The sequence below is a fragment of the Centroberyx affinis genome, unplaced genomic scaffold, assembly GCF_046629955.1.
Source record: "Centroberyx affinis isolate AG114_WGS23_722 - 3 ecotype Tasmania unplaced genomic scaffold, CSIRO-AGI_Caff_v1 ptg005709l_1, whole genome shotgun sequence".
Taxonomy (NCBI): Eukaryota; Metazoa; Chordata; class Actinopteri; order Beryciformes; family Berycidae; genus Centroberyx; species Centroberyx affinis.
Genome location: NW_027282883.1, coordinates 7,571 through 27,683, shown reverse-complemented (window position 1 = coordinate 27,683; position 20,113 = coordinate 7,571). Strand labels below are relative to the sequence as shown.

General features: G+C 38.7%; 1 protein-coding gene across 1 annotated transcript in view; it reads right to left on the bottom strand.

The window, feature by feature from the left end:
• LOC139667693 (glutamate receptor 2-like) overlaps nucleotides 1–19,179 on the bottom strand; it is a 48,789-nt gene extending 29,610 nt beyond the window's left edge. Inside the window, exons 1-12 of the mRNA XM_071547186.1 lie at nucleotides 19,080–19,179; nucleotides 18,624–18,863; nucleotides 17,633–17,754; nucleotides 12,568–12,642; nucleotides 11,145–11,198; nucleotides 10,395–10,553; nucleotides 9,453–9,620; nucleotides 7,006–7,110; nucleotides 6,699–6,806; nucleotides 6,421–6,484; nucleotides 3,481–3,623; nucleotides 2,809–3,024 (exon numbers count right to left, since the gene is read on the bottom strand). Coding sequence (XP_071403287.1) covers nucleotides 2,809–3,024; nucleotides 3,481–3,623; nucleotides 6,421–6,484; nucleotides 6,699–6,806; nucleotides 7,006–7,110; nucleotides 9,453–9,620; nucleotides 10,395–10,553; nucleotides 11,145–11,198; nucleotides 12,568–12,642; nucleotides 17,633–17,754; nucleotides 18,624–18,863; nucleotides 19,080–19,179 — 1,554 coding nt within the window. The remainder of the gene's footprint in view (nucleotides 1–2,808; nucleotides 3,025–3,480; nucleotides 3,624–6,420; nucleotides 6,485–6,698; nucleotides 6,807–7,005; nucleotides 7,111–9,452; nucleotides 9,621–10,394; nucleotides 10,554–11,144; nucleotides 11,199–12,567; nucleotides 12,643–17,632; nucleotides 17,755–18,623; nucleotides 18,864–19,079) is intronic.
• Between the last annotated feature and the right edge of the window lie 934 nt (nucleotides 19,180–20,113).

The following is a 20,113-nucleotide window of genomic DNA, read 5'->3' as shown; positions in this document are numbered from 1 at the left end:
CCTATGCTGGTCATTCTCGATAGGATACCAGCTGTATCGACTCTGTGCATTGAGGCCTTTATTCTGGACCACTGTACACGGTGACCCTCTGCTTGGAGACATCCCTTCACAATCTGGTACTCTGCACGCGGCAGCCTGGACTTGGTGTCCCGTAGTTTGTCATCCAGAGCTTCATTGGTCATGGGGGAATACGGACTCCTCACCGACAGGTCATATTCATACATCCTCCTAAATACTCTTCTTCTCGAAACTCCAAGAATGTGAGCAACACTTGTGGCTGGTGAAACAAAGTTCACAAAAAGATTTTGAAGATGTTCTTCTGTCACTTGGAGTCTCAAATGTCCGGAGAGGCCAATTAACTTCCCTGCAGAAGTTGAAGGCAGAGGTCCATTTTTCAATTGCAACAAATTGTTCAATTGTTCCAATACATCATGGACTTGACTGGGAAAGCTCACATTTTCTACTGAATTAATTAAGCTCCACTCTTGAGGCACAATGTATTCCAAGTAATCTAGGTCAGGTGGATCTGGCAGTGCACTCCTGAGTGAAAATATCTTACTGAAAAAAAACACATTTTGATCAATTAATAGCTTTCATTTAAATCTGTCATTGAACGCTCAAATAAAAGTCTCACGCTACACTATTTATCCAATTTAAAAGACTTAATTAGGCATTTTGTCAAGTCATGTCTAATCAGCTAAAGAAATGATTGCAGAAACAGACCTAACATCTGTTGTATAGGGCTGAAAAAAATGGGAAAAATACTGAATAAATGTGGTATTGCCAATGCAATATGATTTACGCTATCACTTTTTTAAAGTCAAGCTTCAGCTCTATATTCACTTTACATGATTAAAATATTCTATGGAACAATACTGCAACAATAGATTCCACCAGTATGTTAACTGCTCTATATTGTTAAACCTGAAATAAGCAATACCACCTTATAACCAATCCTGAAACTAATGTGTGCTATGTGGAGATTTCATTGAGACATAATGATATAAACTAATATCCACACACACAAAGCTCCATTCTGTAGCTTTTCATTTTTTTTAAACCTAGCTTGGTACCTCCCTCGCTGTTTAAGAGCAGCCCTCATTCCCTCCCGCTCCTGAAAAAAATTCTCGTAATGGCGGGATCGATGAAGCGAGCGAGTAAACTTGTTCAACTAGTAAAACTAGTAAAGTGTAACCTTCAGCGGAAGAAAGATCTGTCAAAGCGAGATTGGTAACCGGTGACACTTCTCTGTAGGTATGTTTACCTTAGCTATTTGTCTTTATGCATGGTGATTTGCAGTGTATGTCCTTCGTAGGCCTCCGTAGCGCAGTGGCTTTGCTGTGTCTTATTTACAAATGTGCTGCAGTTTCCGTCACCCTGTAGCGGTCTGAAAATTTTGCTTAATGCAGCTTTAACATAGACTGTTGTACACCTTCAAATTCTTGCTCATTTCTCCAAAGTTGCCTACAGCAACATTTAAACTTACGACAAATCAAATATGCCTTTTATTAACATTCATTATGCTCTGCAGCACTATATAAAAATCACTACACTATTTTTTGCTGATCTTAGACCCTTTTATAAAGAATTTCTCTTAGAGTAATGAAATGACGAGGCAAGTTTCTCCCCATTTTCACAACAATACAATGCACAGCATTGAAATTTCAATATGAAATCATTAACCATTCAGCAACAGGTCTTTGTTGTATAACATTTGTTATCTCAGAAAACACTACATAACCAATCACTACCTTTAATTTAGACATATTTAACATTATGTTGCACCTGTCCATTTTAGCTAGGTATTTTTTTTAATGGTGTCACCTAATACTTTGCAAACATACTTTAACTTCTTTATGCTAGTCCAACATTTTGACTGGTTAGCTAGGCTGAGTAAGAGATGTTAGCCTCACTAATGGTAAGCCTAGCTAAGGTACCATGAAAAACATAGCAACTTAAAATTTCTTAACTGCTCCGGTCTCTGGTCTTCCATGCCTACTTACAGCTACTCCTCTGAGTTGAAATGTGAGAAATAGGCAAAGCAATTGCTGAATCTTGATTCATTTTAGATCTACAACGGCTAGTTTAAAAGTTTGTTCATGAGGTTTCAGAGGCGGCAAGTCACAATGGACGCTTCTGATTTGCATATTGTTCAGGTCAAGTCTACTATATGCAAATGTGGAGCGGCCAACGTAACATGCTACCTCTCGAAACTCTGCTGCACTGCTACAAGCACACTTTGCACGGCCACTTGCATATAAAATGAATGGGAAGTGTGGAAATTACACCCCTCGCCAAAATTGATCAAAACGTACCATAAGGCCCTTGACTCACTGTCACTCATTGTTGTCACCTATTCTTACTATCCTCACCATGGTACACACAAGCTGTACTGATATGGCAAACAACAAGTAGGATCTAACATATCTTACCTCATAAATGATCTCATCTAGAAAACACCAACACAACCACGTTTCTGGTTAATAGGCCCTTTTCACATTCTGTGCATTACAACTTCCTGTTGCCAGCTATGGCCTTCACTAAATCGCTCCACAACCTGCCCAAAATTATACATTTGTTACATTAGGTAGCTAGTGCTAGTAACCATTACAATTTTGTTGTTTTGTTGGATTGGTTTGTCATTAAGTCAAAAACAAAAAGAAACTTGCCACAGGAAGTTGTAATGCACCGCTTTCTCAGCATGGAAGCTGAAATCATGACGATGTGAAATGGGGATATTAAAGCTGAAACCACACACGCAGACACACGCGCACACACACACACACACACACACACAGACTCCCTTACCAGAAAGAGTACAACACTGACTCCTATATAGGCAAAGACAATGCACATCCAGATCTCATAGGCCAGTGGGTCCAGGAAGGAGAAGACTCCCGGCTTCGATTTCTGTGGCTTTTTGATCATGATGGAGATTCCCAGAGACATGAAGGGTTTGGAGAAGTCTATCACCTCTTCACGAACAAGGGTGATAGTCAATGGAGCTACCGCTATATCGGCTTTCTATTGGAGAGAGAGAGAGAGAGAGACAGTGACAGAGAGTGTGTGACAATGCAACATCTACATGAACTAGAGTCTTCTGTTGGAAAATGGAGAAAGAAACACACTTCAGGGCCGACTCAACTGAGCTTTACTGAGTTTTTCAAGTTTTGTAGATTTTATGTCTGTCAACCAAAAACTGTGGTAACGTATCTTTTTACAGGCCAGTTATGTATTCATTAACCTGAAATGTATCACTAACCTCACATTAAGGACACAGTAATGAACAATAAATAGCCAATGAAACAGATATTACAGTCGATTACTCAATCATTTACTAGTAATTACTGTTTAATGTACTTGTAAAGAAACTGAAATGAGACAATAACAAGTGGATACTTTACATCAGAAGGTGTGTGTGTGTGTGTGTGTGTGTGTGTGTGTGTGTGTGTGTGTGTGTGTGTGTGTGTTTTATCTCACCCCATACACCAGCTCTCCAACCATTCCATTCCAGATCTTGGTTTCTGCGTCTCTCGCTCCATATTTCCCATCTCCCACAATCTTTAGCTGGTAGCGTATCCCACAATGCTTTGCAATCTCCGCGGCCAGATCAACGCAGTAGCCTTAGTAACGTCATAAAATAAATAAATAAATAAATAAACACAGGCACACATACACACCTAAACAGTGTTGGACAAAGTAACTATAATCAGCCCAGGATATTTTTTAATATCCTCCTCCTGCTGTCATACTACATTCTGAACCGTGTGTAGTGGGATATTGGCTTTCTTCATGATATAAAGCCTTCTGTTCTTTGATGGATGAAGGAGTTGGAAATATTCCCAGAAGTAAGTAAGTAAGCTTTTTTATGTAGCACTTTTCAAAAACAAGTTACAAAGTGCTTTACAAAGACATAAAAACAAGAGAAATTACCAGATGAAAAAATAAAAATAGAATTGATACAGTAATCATGACAAGTGAGGTACGGATTACAAAAACACAATAAAACAAATAAAATAAAACGGAAGAGTAACCGATTCAAGAGAAAGCAATTCTGAAAAAGTGTGTTTTTGAGAGAGATTTTAAAGAAGAAACAGAGCTAGCCTGCCAGATCTCCTCCGGCAGGACGTCCCAGAGTCGAGGGGCCGTGATTCCAAAGGCTCGGTCTCCTCTGGTTTTTAGCCTTGACCTAGGGATTACTAACAGACCTCTGCCAGAGGATCTCAGGCTGCTTTTAGGCTCATAAGGGGTTAGTAAATCAGAGATATAATCCGGGGCCAACCCCAAATGTGCTTTAAAAGTAATCTTAAAATTTTAAAATCAATTCTAAAATGTACAGGTAACCAGTGTAGAGATGCCAAAACAGGCATTATGTGGACTCTTCTATTGGATTTTGTGAGTAGTCTTGCTGCAGCATTTTGAACTAGTTGGAGTTTGGAGAGGTTGTATTGAGAGAGACAGGAATACAGCGAGTTACAATAGTCTAAACGGGATGAAATTAAAGCGTGGATAACAGTTTCTAGATTCTTAGCGGATAAAAAAGATCTAATTTTCGAGATTACGAAGTTACAGAAAGCACAGTTTAACGACTGACTTCACCTGCTGGTCAAAGTTAAGTTTGTTATCAAAGATAACACCCAGATTTCTGCACTGGGGTTTGATGCAACAGGATAGAGAACCTAAGTGAGAGGAGAAATGCTTGCTGGAGGGGTCTGGACCTGTGATAATGGCTTCTGATTTATCTGAGTTTAGCTGAAGAAAGTTTTGAGAGAGCCAGAGACAGGATTGTATTTTGACCAGTTGTGTTGTGTTGTTGGAGTCAACGAGAAATAGATCTGGGAGTCGTCCGCATAAAAATGGAAAGTGATATTGTACTAATGAAAGATTTGACCTAGCGGTAACATATAAATGGAAAATAATAAAGGGCCAAGGACTGAGCCTTGAGGCACTCCATCCATCCTACAGTTTGTGAAACCAATCTTAAATTCTTTTAGCAGTTTGTGTAGGGGCGTTATCATCTTGGAATAAAGGAACATCATGAGGGAACAGTGTTTGCACCCTAGGGTGCTCCTGGTCTTGTAAAATGGCCTCATATTCGTTGGCCATTATACGATCATGCAGAGTAATAATCAGACCTGATGACTCCCAGTAGAGGGATCCACTCCACCACCATGTTTACCAGTTGACAACACAGATTGTGGGTTGAATACATTTCAATGCCGCAATTATGCTCCCCCACCACAAATTGAAATACATTCCTAAGCCACTAATTGAATTACATTCCAAAGGTTGGCTAACAGTTAAGTTTAGTTTAAGTCAATCTCGAAACCCATTGTCTATCGGTCTGACGACGATTAGTCTCTGGGGGTGACGGCCAATATTTGGGGGTTTCCGGTGTAGCCAGCGGACATCCGGGCCAAGACTTCCTCTTCCGTGCGCCGGTCATTGTTTACAGTCCGATTGGCAACTTGAGATGCGAGAGTCGAACGTTTCTCCACACAATACACAAACATCGATACTTTTTGTAGGTGTTTTAGGTCCAGACGACATTTCAGCTAATCTCTATAAACAGATTTCTGCATATGAGACGTCGTCTCTCAACTCCGACTCCATTCTCGCGTCTCAAGTTGCTAATCAGACTGTAAAGCCTTCGCCAAAACAGTTGCTGGGGACCTCACTTGACTTGACTTGAAAAAAATAACGGAAAATAACCATAAAATGGCTCCATGCAGCTCGTCCAGCATAATCCAAGTCTCTGGAAGCCAACTGATCCCAAAGTGACTTGAAAAGACATTTACACCATTATTTAGCTGAAATCGCCACTCTAGCTGTTGAAAAGTTCACGTTTGCGTGCACCCGAGATACGAGAATGAGGAAAACTACATGTGTAACTCTTTCTCGAATTAGCAGAAATAAGACTTCCGGTTTGGCCGTTTAGCCTTCAAAATAAAAGCGCAAGAATTTTTTTTTATGTCAAAATAATAATAAAAAATGCCATAAAATGTCTAATTTTTAACTATAAACGCTGCATGTATTACACTGTGCAGAATACATACAGAACAGAGACTTAAGTGGACATCAAACATTATATGGGTGCTGAATTATTGAATTTGATGATTAAATACAGAGTAATTGGTTTAAAACAGTATTTCTACCCATTTTCAAATCTTGCGCTTTTATTTTGAAGGCTAAACAGCCAATCCGGAAGTTTTGTTTTTGTCAATGTCCCCAGCAACTTCAATTGTTTTGGAGAAGGAGCTCAGAGCCTGCTGTATGGACTAACAAACTTCAGCTGGCATGGGGGTGAGTAGATAATGACTGAATTGTCATTTTTGGGTGAACTATTCCTTTAAGTAAGCAATCAATCAGTCATTTGACGACTCATGGCCATCCCTAAAATGCACACACACATATACACACCTTCATATTGGTCATTGTCCTGAAACTGTTCAGCATTCTTCTTCAGCATCACGTAGGGGGCTTCCTACACACACACACACACACACACACAAGCACAACTTAATCCATTTTATTTTTGCTTTATTGTGAATAATAATGTGTGCATTTGCCATATTACCAACATGGTGCTGCTGTTGACTTGCTCACAATTTTATACTTTTTACCTGAACTGAACATTTACAATGAGTTTTGAATCAGTTCCATGAGGACAAAATGACTCCAAATGTTTATTTTATTACCAGTATAGTCGTAACGATGACTGTCTTGTTTTCCATGCCCATGGTGTCATTAGGGTAAAGGTCGGACTTGGTCACCACCATTTTATCCACCTCATTCCAATAGCCAATCTGGGGAAACCAGACAGACACACACACACACAAACACAGAGATGAGGGGTTGTGCTTATTCTAACTAGCTAAATGCAATCATGGGATGCACAAACACTGACTCTACTGTTACTGTTACTTATTGTAAATAGCTTCAGTCTATCTCCATGTATATGTTCATGTGTACGTATCTTTGCATGTCGATATATCTAGCATTTACCTTAACAGGTCCGTTGTTTTTCAGTTCCATGATGGTAACTGAGTAGTTCACTCTCTTCCCATACTGGTCGAACTGAATGTTCCCTGTTAAACCATCCACACGCACCTACACACACACACACACACACACACACAGTCATATTAAATAGCAGTTTCTATTTTTAATTGATTGAACTGAAAGTGTGTTCACCCCAGCCATGTTAGAGGGAGTTGTGCCATGAAACACACTGTTGACCAATGACATTGACTGTTGCTGATGAGTTTAATGATCATGGCAAGAGCTAGTGGCCACCTGTTGCAGCAACTGTTGTTATTTCAGCACTCAGAGAGTGTCTGTATTCAATAATGCATTATCTTCCCCCTACACTGATCTCGATCTCAAGCCATTTCTGTATGGATCTCACTTTGTGCACGGCTCATTGTCATGCTGAAACAGGAAAGGGCCTTTCCCAAACTGTTGCCACAAAGTTGGAAGCATGCAATCGTCTAGAATGTCACTGTATGCTGTAGCGTTAATATTTCCTTTCACTGGGAATCGGTAGAGTGGGAATCGGTACAGTGCATACCATTAAGCAGTGCTCGAAGTGGGCCGGCACTCTTTTCTGCCCTCTCTCAATCAGGATCTCTGGGCGATTCACGGCCCTAAATAAACTACATTACCCAGGGGGGGGGATGGCATGACAGAAACCGGATCACCTGTTCCGCTCTCGCCTGCCTGCTTTTCCCTGTCGGCAGCTGGCAGACCGTCAGTAACGTCTCAAGAATGAGGGAATAAGAACCGAACCAGTCCTGAAAGTTAAACTTTTATTGAAACACGTTTCTTGTTATACTGGATGCGTTCCGAATTTGAAGAGGAGATCCTAGCGATTCTCAATGGGCCTTAAAGTGATGGTCTAGTAGGTATGTCGCCTACGTTTGCCAGTTAGTACACCAACACAAACTTGCCAGAGTTTTAAATGCAGTTTGGCACGATGGAACGGCTAATCAACGGTTCGGTACTTTATGAAACTGCCACCGTCAAGTGAACTCTCTGGGCGGTGGACAAACTTTCCTAACATGTAAATCTTTAAAGGATTGAGATGCTGATGAAACAGCCGTCAAAGAACCTGACAATAAATTAATAACAGTGTTTGTCCTCCCCAAAATGTCTAGTGCTTGCTGAATTTATGCTACCATCAAATATTCAATCAATAATATAACTAATTGTCTGCTGTTTCTTTAGGATAGCCTATTTGGTTAATCTAACACAGCAGTATATCTCTTGATTTAATTCATTGCCACCTGATGTCTAAGGGCGTTTTCACACCTACAGTTTTAGTCCGGTTAAATCGGACTCTGGTTCGTTTTCCCCCTCGGTGCGATTCGTTCGGGCAGGTGTGAACACAGTAATCGCATTCGGGTGCGGACCAAAACAACCGCACCGAGACCCTTTAGAGGTAGGCGGTCTCGGTCCGGTCCCGAACGAACTCTGGAGCGGTTCGTTTGCGGTGGGAACGTGAGCCGACCTCGATCCGACCCAACTACCAGGTGTACTCAGTTTACTCCGCAAGTTTGAGCTTAACGGCTCCTGTAGCCAGGTATAGCAGGTATAGCGGGTGTAGCAGGTGTAGCAGGTATAGCAGGTATAGCAGGTACAGCAGGTATAGCAGGTACAGCAGGTGTAGCCAGTATAGCATTTTCAAGACGTTTCCTCGAAGTGCATTCTGCTGGTACAGTGTTGCCTGGTATATTGCCCAGATAATTACAACAGTTATGAGCAAATGCCAACTCTGCTGTTGTTCCATGATGCATAGCAATGTGCACTAGTCCAGAACACAGGACCTTCTTCCTGTATTTACTTTCTTGCTCCCGCCCCAGACACATCTGACCAATAAGCAGAGTATAATGCTAAGCATTATGCTTCTGCCTGTGCCTTTTCAGTCACTACTTAATACATAGATTGTTGATTTTGTTTATACTGTCTAGACTGCTTATACTTATTGTATATTCGATTGTATATTGTATATTCTGTTTATACTTACTGTATTGTGTGTCATGACTGAATAAAATACTACTACTACTACTACTACTTTTGCCAAGCAATTTCAGTCCATGAGGATAAACATGTTTAACCTGTTAGCATCCCCTTTGTGCTACTGTTGCTATAGTTTCAGCATCAAGTAATAGTATAATAATAGTATAATAAAGTTTTATATTACTGGAAAGTAGTTAAGGCGCCCGTGCACAGCCGCTTATAATCAGGTGCAAGTACAAAATAGTCTTGGCTGACAGTATACTTACATATTTATTTTTCTTACAGCATTGCAAAATAGGCTTATAAAAGGAGTGAAGGATGCGTTTCGCTCGTTGCTTCCTCCGGTTTGCTTATATTACTGGCTCAATAAGAATGGAGAGAAAAAAAAAAGTCTCTACTCTCCTTGGTGGGGCGGGGTCTTTTTTCACGGTCACCTGTTTAAGGGCACGCTCTATCTCCACTCCCTGGGCCCAGGGCACTGCGGGATTGGCCAGGCAGTCCCCACTGTTGCCACGGCGACTCATGTCTATTCGCTGCTTGTGGAGGAAACGGAACGCCTCGGTCATCACCTGGACGGCATCGTATGTAAGGGCTGAGGTGTACTGTAACACACACACACACACACACACAAATTAAAATCGTGTAATAATAATAATAATAATAATAATAATATGTAACTCTTTACAATAAGGGTCACTAAGTTAAGGGTTAGTTAATGCTTAATAAGCATTAACTAACCCTTAATTAACAGTTAACTAATGTGTAATTTACTAATGGTGTTCATGTTAACTAAGGTAGTAATTTATACATTATTTGGTAACACTTTATAATAACCATCATTAATAAATGGTAAATTGATAGTTAATTAAACTTTAGTTAATAGTTATTTTACTGTTAACAAACAATGAAATGATCATTAATAATGTTTACTAATTATTAGTAATGCTATAATTTATGTTATTTTATCATTCGTTTGTGTAATATAAAATCATGTGTTTATAAATGATATATTGTATCATAGCTGATAAGAGACGGTAAAAAGGGTAAAAAGCTATGATACAATATATAATTTATAAACAAATGATTTTATATTACACAAACGAATGATAAAATAACATAAATTATAGCATTACTAATAATTAGTAAAATTAATGATCATTTCATTGTTTGTTAACAGTAAAATAACTATTAACTAAAGTTTAATTAACTATCAATTTACCATTTATTAATGATGGTTATTATAAAGTGTTACCCATTATTTAATAGTCATCTTTATAAACTATTAAATAATATATAAATTAATTAGTTAATGAAGAATTTTGAATGGCAGCGCTTTACATTATGTTGTAATAATATAATCAGTGTCTTGATCTTACCCTGATCCTAGTATCAGCTCCAGGATACTCCTTCTCTTCCAGAGCTTCCCATCGTTGGTCAAATTTTGCCACTACAGGGTCATCAAAATCCACAATCTGAAAGCCTGACACATTCGCTCCTCCATACTGGATTTTAGAGAGATCGCCATCTACGAAACCCTGAAAAACACAGAGAAGAACACTAGATTTCACTTATACCTTTTCATTTAAATGAATAGCATTATTTTATATTGATTTCAAATGCGATGTGTTCAAATCTGAAACCCCAGACACATCGGCTTACCACCTATTTATGGGTATGTGTTTGAGTAAAATGAGTAAAATGAACATTTTTGTTTTATTCTATAAACTACTGACGACATTTCTCCCAAATTCCAAATAAAAATATTGTCATTTAGAGCATCTTTTTTGTTATTTTGACCAGTTGTCATTTTCTGCAAATAAATGCTCTATATGACAATATTTTTATTTGGAATTTGGAAGAAATGTTGTCAGTAGTGTATAGAATAAAACAAAAATGTTCATTTTACTCAAACACTTACCTATAAATAGTAAAACCAGAGAAACTGATCATTTTGCTGTGGTCTCTTAATTATTTCCAGAGCTGTATACATATACACACAATTACATGCACACACACCTGGGTTTCTTCATATATGTAATTTACTTCAGGTGCTGTGATGCTCTAAGCTGGCACTAGTCTTAACAGACTTTGGTCAGGCTGAACCACAGCCACAGATAGAGACTTACCAAGTTAGCGATGATATAGTGGTATCCTTTCACATGCCTGCCAATAGTGATAACCTGGTGGAAAAAGATAAGATAAGGTAAGATAGCGCTTTATAAATCCCCTTGGGGAAATTCAGGAGCCACAGTACCAAGGAAAAAACATGTACAAGAAGATAATAAAAGAGAGGAGGTAATAAGATAAAAAAAAATAGAGGTAATGTACATAATATAAAAACTATAGAGACCATGCAAAAATGCAAATGAAGGGGGCAGTTCAGCTGTATGCTTCCTTCGCATTGGCATACAGCAGGTCCAAGGTCTCGTTCTCCCTTGTTTTGCAGGTCACACACTGTGTGAAGTTGGTCAGGGTTCTGGAGAGCGGGACTGAATGACTGAAGTCACCGTTAATTGTAATGAAGGCGCTGGGGTGATTTGTCTGTAATCCCGCGACTGTAGAGTGGATGACGTCAAGATAATTATTACCCAGAAGATGTAGTCTAAGATGTCGACGTTACTAAACTTTCACTTTTAAACCCTATGGAGCCTCATTTTAGCCTAGATGGCCATAAACCATTTATGTGTCTTTTAAACAGCTAATCAACGTAAAATCGTTCAGTGGGACTGCTCTAACTGCAGGCCCGCTCTGTGCAAATGACGACGTGATCGCCAAGATATAGCCTATTAAAGGAATAGTTCACCCAAAAATGAAAATTCTGTCCTCATCTTCTCACCCTCATGCCAAATGAAACACAGGTGAAATTTGTTAGTCCATATAACACACAGGGCGGTTGCCAGCACAACTTGGTAGCAGCCTTCTCCAAAACAACTGAAGTCAATGGGGACCTGTTCTTTAGAGTTCCAAAACAAAAACAGCCAAACAATCACACTGTGAATAGAAAGACCTATACACCATTATTTGTTGCAAATCAATCAGCTGTAGTTCAGATTTGCACTAAATGATGGTGTAAATATACTGTAGGTCTTTTTGGAACTCTGAAGAACTGGTCCCCACTGACTTCAGTTGTCACTGGGAAGTAACAGGAAAGTAACAGTAGAGTAAACGCATTGCTGATTTTGTTATTTTCTTAGGATTTGTTGACAGTAAGCAATGCATTAACAAACACCAGCCTTATCCTTTCAGGTTAATCGATGTGATACATAGCAAACAATAAATCGATCACTGATTTTTGTTGAACATCCCTAGGCGGTGTATACGCTGTATATGTCTGACAGTGGAACGGATAGGGATATTAAAATGTACAATGTGTGATTGTCATGTCACTGAATTACTATTAGGGATATTGTTAATGACCACCAATTCTAGTAGCCATTTGAAGAATATTGATCGGGGGTGACCGAACTTTGTGCCAGCAGGGGGAGCCAGCGGCAGAGAGGAGGAAGAACTTTGTCTACATGTGAGCGAAGAGTATTGAATAGAATAAACCTGTTCCATGATGTCTTTGACTTTGTCTTGTTCACAGTCCAGGATGATGCGTCGTTCCTGACGGATCTCCAGGTCCTAAAATACAGAAAATAGGATAATATGAATATGAATAATGAAGCATCTGACCAAGGAATGAAAACAATATAGCAACTCACCTAAGAACAAAACAACACTTAGAAGGATGTAAATGAACAATACCTTTTTCAAACCATGATATACATGAATGACTGCACTATGTATGGCCTCTGACTAACACATACAGCATGGGTGAAAAATTATATTCTCTACAATATTGGTATTAATGAGAAAGTGACTACACTACATTCCTGGCAGTTATGTGATACTTCCAAAAAGCTACTGGCTATGTAACTTGAACAGTTTATGCAATGAAAGGTAGGCTGAATAAAATGGGAGCGTATCTATGTTCCCAGGGTCCTATGTTCCCCAGATTTATATGGCACATAATGGGAACATGACAAGGGGTCCTATGTTCCCCAGTTCTACATATGTGCTCTCCCAGGGTGCTATGTTTAACCCTAACCCTAACCCTAACTAACCATATTAAGCGAATACAGAGCTGGGGAACATCTTTTTCAGGTTCCCATTATGTGCTATATAGAGCTGGGGAATAGAGATGCACCGATCGATCGGCCGGTGACCGGAATCGGCCGGTTTTCAGCTGATCGGCCATGACCGGTGACCGGCCGATCAGTCTCATATATCCGATTCTGTGCCGGTCAAATTTAAGACAATCGTAAAAACTCCGCTGTAATTAAGCAATATTACACGAGAGGGTGTGCGTTACCGTGATGCTTACCAACAAAATAAAAGATACAAACAAAATGTATTCATATTGTGGGGCAATTCGCTCTCAAAATAAAAAAACATTTTGCTAGTGTTATCTCCGTTTCCCTGGAAATACATGGGGTCTGACTAATAACTGGAAAACAATCAGTCACGTCAGTAGACTCCTATGTAATGGAACCTAGTTTACTACTCCAGCAAGTAGGCGGAGCCTTAGTAACGACCTGCAACAGAGACGATTTCTAGTCCCTGTTGAGTCAGCCAGCCAACTTGAGCTAATGCTTTCTAGACATCGCGGGATACATATAAACACAAAACTGCCTTGCTAGCTCAATCTTGTTGTAACTAAGATATCTGCTGAAAAAAATAATTTTTCCATGGACAGATTTAGCTACTATGTCCGCGAACTTCACATGTATTTTTTAAGCTAGTAGCGCCGTGTCACCGACTCACCGGCACAGCTGATGGATGGCAGAGCGTCTGGTAACATCAAGGCTGAACAGAGTTAGTGTAGCGTTATATTTAAATATATTGTATGATAATATGGCGGAGTAATATTTAGTGATGAGCACGGCTAGGTGTGCTGTCATGCTGATTTGATCACGTTCTAAATGTCTAGTTGACCAATCAGATTGCTTGGTCGGAACTACCTGTTGTATAATAGTCCATAATAGTAATAGTCCGTGTGTTGTTATATAGATCTGTTGCACCTGTTTTCTTTCGGGAAAGTATAAAGTGGGATATACTGCAATTCATTTTCATTTGGATTTTATTTGTTCAAAAAAGCTCTGTCCAGTAACCTGGAGCACGTTTTTATTTTGAGATTTGTTTGAGTGAGAGTGAGAGAAGGTCCTGTAACCTGGTGCAGTTTTGGAGAAAATGTAAGTTATTAATAGTCAATGTTTTATTATGAACATACAATTGAATTTTAATTTTCCATTAAAGAAAAGTTACAAAAATGTTTGTGTGTGCTGTCAATTATAGTTCTTAGAAAGAAAATCGGAATCGGCCAAAATCGGAATCGGCAGGTCAGACTTTTAAAAAATCGGAAATCGGAATCGGCCAAGAAAATTGCAATCGGTGCATCTCTACTGGGGAACATAGGACCCTGGTAACGTTGGAGCTTGGGAACATAGAACCCTGGGAGAGCACATATGTAGAACTGGGGAACATAGGACCCTGGGAACATAGGAATGACTCCAGATGCTGTATGCTAGGTCCGAGTTCTACCATTTAACAACCTCCATCTAAACATCCAGAAATCAAACACATTTACCCAAGAAGGATTGGATTGGAACGGCATGTATCACCAACCAACAACAACTTTCTTTCTTTCACTACATGAGGACAAGAGATGAGAATGACCTGGTTGCTGTTGATACATTTTTGGCCAGATGGTGGCGCTATAACAAGCAATTTTACATTGACCGTCCTCTTTCAAAGTTGTACAATGGTTATACAATGGTTATTGACAGGCCAAATGGTTTGGCTTTTATCAACCAATAAACTTCAGACCTCTGCCTAGGGTCCCCGAAACTCTGGAAACACCACAGGCACCACTGCTGTTTGACAAAATCATCCAGCAGCCTACAGCTGCATAAATAAATAAACCTTTATAACAACGCATTATGTAATAACACCGCATTATGTAATAACTTGACAAAATGTAATACATTTTCACTTCATTATGTAATAACACCTGCATTTTGTAATAATCTGCCGCATTTTGTAATACACAGCCTGAACGCAATCTGTAATACATTTCCCCGTATTTTGTAATAAATTATTACATATTGCGGTGGTTATTACAAAATACGGGAGTTGCACTTTTTTTTTGATGAAAATGTAATAATATGGTGCATTATGTAATAACCATCTATGGTTCTTTCTATCGTGGCTACTTGATAAGTAGTTTTTGCAAGTTAAAACTGAACTGTTTGTATATTAAATCATAATAATCAAATAATAAAAACCAAAGCAGTAGTGGGAAAGAAATGGATTGCTAACATCAAGGTTCTTCTCTCAAGAACTAATAATTATAATGAATAAATATGAGCCATTCAAAAACATAACAGCGAAAAGAGGACTGCAGCAGGAAAATTGAAGATAGTGTAAATGTGTAAATAAATAGGCTTATCACTTCCCCATCATTAAGACACAGTGGGCATACTTTTCATTGATACAATATTGTGTCATCACATTGAGGCTGTGGAGGCTGTGTTTTCACAAAGTCCACCTCATGTTCCTCAGGGTAGTGATAAGAATGTGGATGCAATCTATGGTGCAAATTTCACTCTTGGAAATCCTATGAAAAAAAGTAAGCACACTTAATATGCAACAGTACATTTAATGAATTATTGCTAACTATAGTGAACTAATGTCAGCTACCTATCTTTTATAGCCAGAGAGGACAAGTGGCCTGGAAACGCTATAAACATTAATATCTCTGATCTAATAAATCATCAGGGAAAGAAAAAAATGTTCAGAGAGGGTTCAAATTCAGTGTGGAAGCTGAGTTATCTCTCCCTATTATCTGTTCAGTCTCTCTTCACTGTGAGCTGTCTAAAGGGCACGTTCCCCCTAATTAATATTAACACGTAATCCGATCTAGAAAGTACAGGTATAAAATGAAATGTGACTACTTAAAAAAAAATGAAAGAATGAAATTAAGCCACTTTGAGATAACAATTAAAGGACCTCACAGAATTAGTTCATTTAAGCAAGATAGTTTTCCATTTCCATTTTCTAGCAACTAAGAAAAAATGTTTTTTAACCAAGATAAGACAGCACTCAATATTTCTGGATTATGCCACCTGATATGTACAAGTGTAATAATAATAGACTCTATATAGTGGAAATGCTGTGGAATAAATGCCCTTCAGACTGGTTAAAAGCCTCTTTTTGCTTACAGTTTCAATAAAATGTCAAACTTTGTCATTGGTGTCTGTTCCATTCCTTTAATTTTATTTCTATGGCATGTAAGTTACAAAATAAACATGAACACATGGTTAAAAATCCCGTTTCTTGTACAGTTTCACAACATGTCCTTTCAGAAAGCCTGAAAAGAACAATTTTGTAATCTAAATTAGACTACTAGTGAGAAATAGTCCACAGCCTTATTTCTTCTACTTTCATTATTAGGCCACAGCCATGGTCCAAAATTATTATGATTAGGCTTATTTTCATTGCAATCAATGGTAATTCTATTGGAACAGTTTAGTAAGTAGGCAAATAAAATTGTGTCAAATTGTTATAAATTAATAAACAAATATCATTTTTTGTATTTTACGCTGATTTATGGGTATACTGTAGTCATAACGAGGGACCGCTGGGGCAAGACCTTGTAGAAAATCCCACATTTTCTGGGTCAGAGGATTGTAACGCCGGTTAAGATGGAGCTCAAAAACAAAAAAAGTCATATTTTTCATAAAATATGGGATTCATTTCTTACATTTTGGGAATCAAGACCTGATATGCTAACTTCGTAAATTTGACATTTACCAAGTGAGACTGTACACCCTTTTTTCTTTCCTTTTTTTATTTTTTTTTTAATTTACCTATCTATTTACCTTTTCCTCTCAAATTGATCTGGAGGCATATATGTATGCATTTATGCATGTGGATATATGTATATAAGTAATTTATGTTCATTATTATTATTATCATTTTGTAAACTATCATCATTGTTTATATCTATACCGATGGCTCAGTGTTCATGGGAGTGGGAGGGAGGGAAGTTGTTTCGAGGCAGACTTGAATGATGCGACCAACCCATTTTGGAAAAGTGATGTACCATGTTCAAACTCGATAAAGATATGATACAAAAAAAAAAAAGATGGAGCTCAAGCTAAGCCTGAAAAAAAGCCTGACCGCGACCAAGCTAGCCTGGAAGAATACGTTTCCAAGCATATTTAAACCTGCTTTGTGGAAATAAGTCTGGTTTACTGAAAAAAAGCCTGATTTACTGTTCTTTAGTTCTAAGTATTTGTCTCCACCTAGTGCTACGTTTTGGTAGTACAGTTCACGTACAGCATATAATCAGGTCAAGTGACAGGAAGTTCCACATCCATTACTTTCTAGCAGTTTGAGTGGCAATGCCGGTGATCAGGTGCCATACTATGTACTAGCTCTTTCCTCTTGTTTGTAATTCGTTATATAGGTTTTTAAATGAATGCCTGTGTTCCTATGTTCCTATGAGTGTGCACCTAGAACAATAGCAGTAAATCTCATTTTTGTGAATGCTGAATGTGTGTGCGTGTACCTGAAACAGAGAGCGATAGGCTTCATCTTTCCTCTCGTCTTTCAGGTTTCCCACATTTATTGCTGTGACGACCCACTTCTTCTCTGCTGCGGTGTCCAGAATCACCTGAAGAGTGGACAGACCTACACACACACACACACACACACACAGACACACAGAGATCCTTGTACTTCTACCCTCATGAGAACCATCCATTGACTACATTCATTCCCTACCCCCTAACCCTAACCTTAACCCTTACCCTAACTTTATCCTAATTCTAACATTAACCCTAAAACCAAGTCCTAACCCTCAAAAATGCTTGCATTAACCAAGGGTCTATTTTTTTTTTTCATCCTAGGGCAATACAATGAGTACTAGACATTTATTAAAGTATGTGAAAGTCAATTCAATGTACTTCTCTGAATTATCCTGATAAGGTTTACCCATCTGGTAAACAGCACCAAGAATTATTCCAATTGGACCAAGGTCTGAGAATAGTATGTTCTCAAGTTTCTCCTGTTGATAGTATTCAGTAGTTAAATTTTGCATAGCACTTAGCGTAATAGCAGTGATAATACAATTAGCAGTAGTGCCCCTTAATATTAATAGTAGTAGTACATGCCTTGACCTACTACACAAATACATTTATTTCACTTGCAGTACTGCTAATAGTATAGCAGTACCAATGCTATTAGTATAATAGTAATACTTTACAATAAGGGTACATTAATTAAGGGTTAGTTAATGCTTAATATGCATGTGTTGACTGACTTAATGCTTAATAAGCATTAACTAACCCTTAATTAACAGTTAACTAATGTGTCTGGTAATCATTTACTAATGGTGTTCATGTTAACTAAGGTATTAATTTCTACATTATTTAATAGTCATCTTTATAAACTATTAATATATAAATTAATACCTTAGTTAACATGAACAGCATTAGTAAATAATTACCAGACACAATTACCAGTATAATCTATGTTATAAATAGTTGTATTCTCATTACCTCTATCGCTGTCATATAGATAGGCAAATTTCTCCCATTTGTAGTACTCCACTAATGACACCAGGGGGCCTTTGATGTCTGGCCTCATCTGAAGAACAAACTGATTCATTCCTTCCGCGGGGAAAGACGGTGTGATGAAGGAGACGTGCAGCGTCTCGCAGAAAGATGTGATGGTGTTGACTGACTTCTTGTCATAGAAACCAAAAATGGCGTAGACACCTCTGGAGAACTGGGAACAAACTGGGGGAGGGAGAGAGAGATAGAGAGAGAGAGAGAATTATTTTCATTAATAGAAAGAGAAAGAGAGAACGACAGAGAAATGTGTCTTAATGTAACAGAGTTGTTACATGTATAATTACTTACTAATTATTTTAGTTTGAATACCTGACAGTTTTCTTCTACCTCCACTGACAATTCTGCTGTCATATAGGCTACAATATACAGTAAAAGCCCCACCTCCAGCACCCCTCCTGCTCCTAGCCCCCATAAACTTCCTGTCCCCCTTCACCTCTCTACTTTGCTGTGTTCCCCTATGGGAGAGGAGCTGGAGTGCCATATTAAGTTGGAGGATTTTTTTTGTTTTTCTTGTTTCATGTCAGAATAAATGGACGTCAGGTCCAAAGACATCCTGGTTTTGGGTCCTTCCTTCACCTTCCACACAACGCAAAATTTCACCGGTTACATTAATGTAATGGAGCCTAAAAGACCCCAAAACACAGACACAATCAGCAGTCAAGGCTTAGATTAAATATTGGGAAAGGCAGGGTGTCCTAGTGCTAAAAGACTTTAACTTTAGCTCTCTGTAACAATACTCAGGGCACTCAAAAAGGCACTCATAACACACATAACAAATAAAGTGAATGCAGTTGGTCACCAGAAGCGCGATTTAGCATAAATAAAACATTCACTTTTAATTGCTATTACTGTTGGAGTTGGCCTTTCCAAGCTCCAATGAAACCATCAACGTAACATGAGACCCTCTGGAACAGCCAATTCTGAGCGGCGGTGTACTGGATAGTACACTGGTGGGAAATAGTAGTGTCGCACGAGAAATTATGCGTTTTACGTAACATCCCAACACGGTCTCATGGCAGTTCGTGAAATAGTCCCAAAATTTAAAATCTATTGATTCGTGTACATGGACACGATTTTGCCATTTTTTTCGTGAAATGAACACGACCTAAAAAACGTGCCTCCACCACGACCTGAATTACGTTCCTCCACCACGAATTTGAAAACGTAAGTTTTGGCAAATAAAACTACTTGTGTAACGGTTATGGTTAGGCAACTAAAACAACTTGGTTAAGGTTAGAGAAATGGTTTGGTCATGGTTAAATAAAAAAAACGTTAAAAATGTAAATGTGGCTTATGGTTGAAATGTACTTTGAACACGCTGGCAATCGAACCCCGGTCGTCGGCATCAATGGCAAACGTATACGCCCATCCATCACACTACTTCCTGAGTCCCGACTGACAGAAAAAAAAACGTG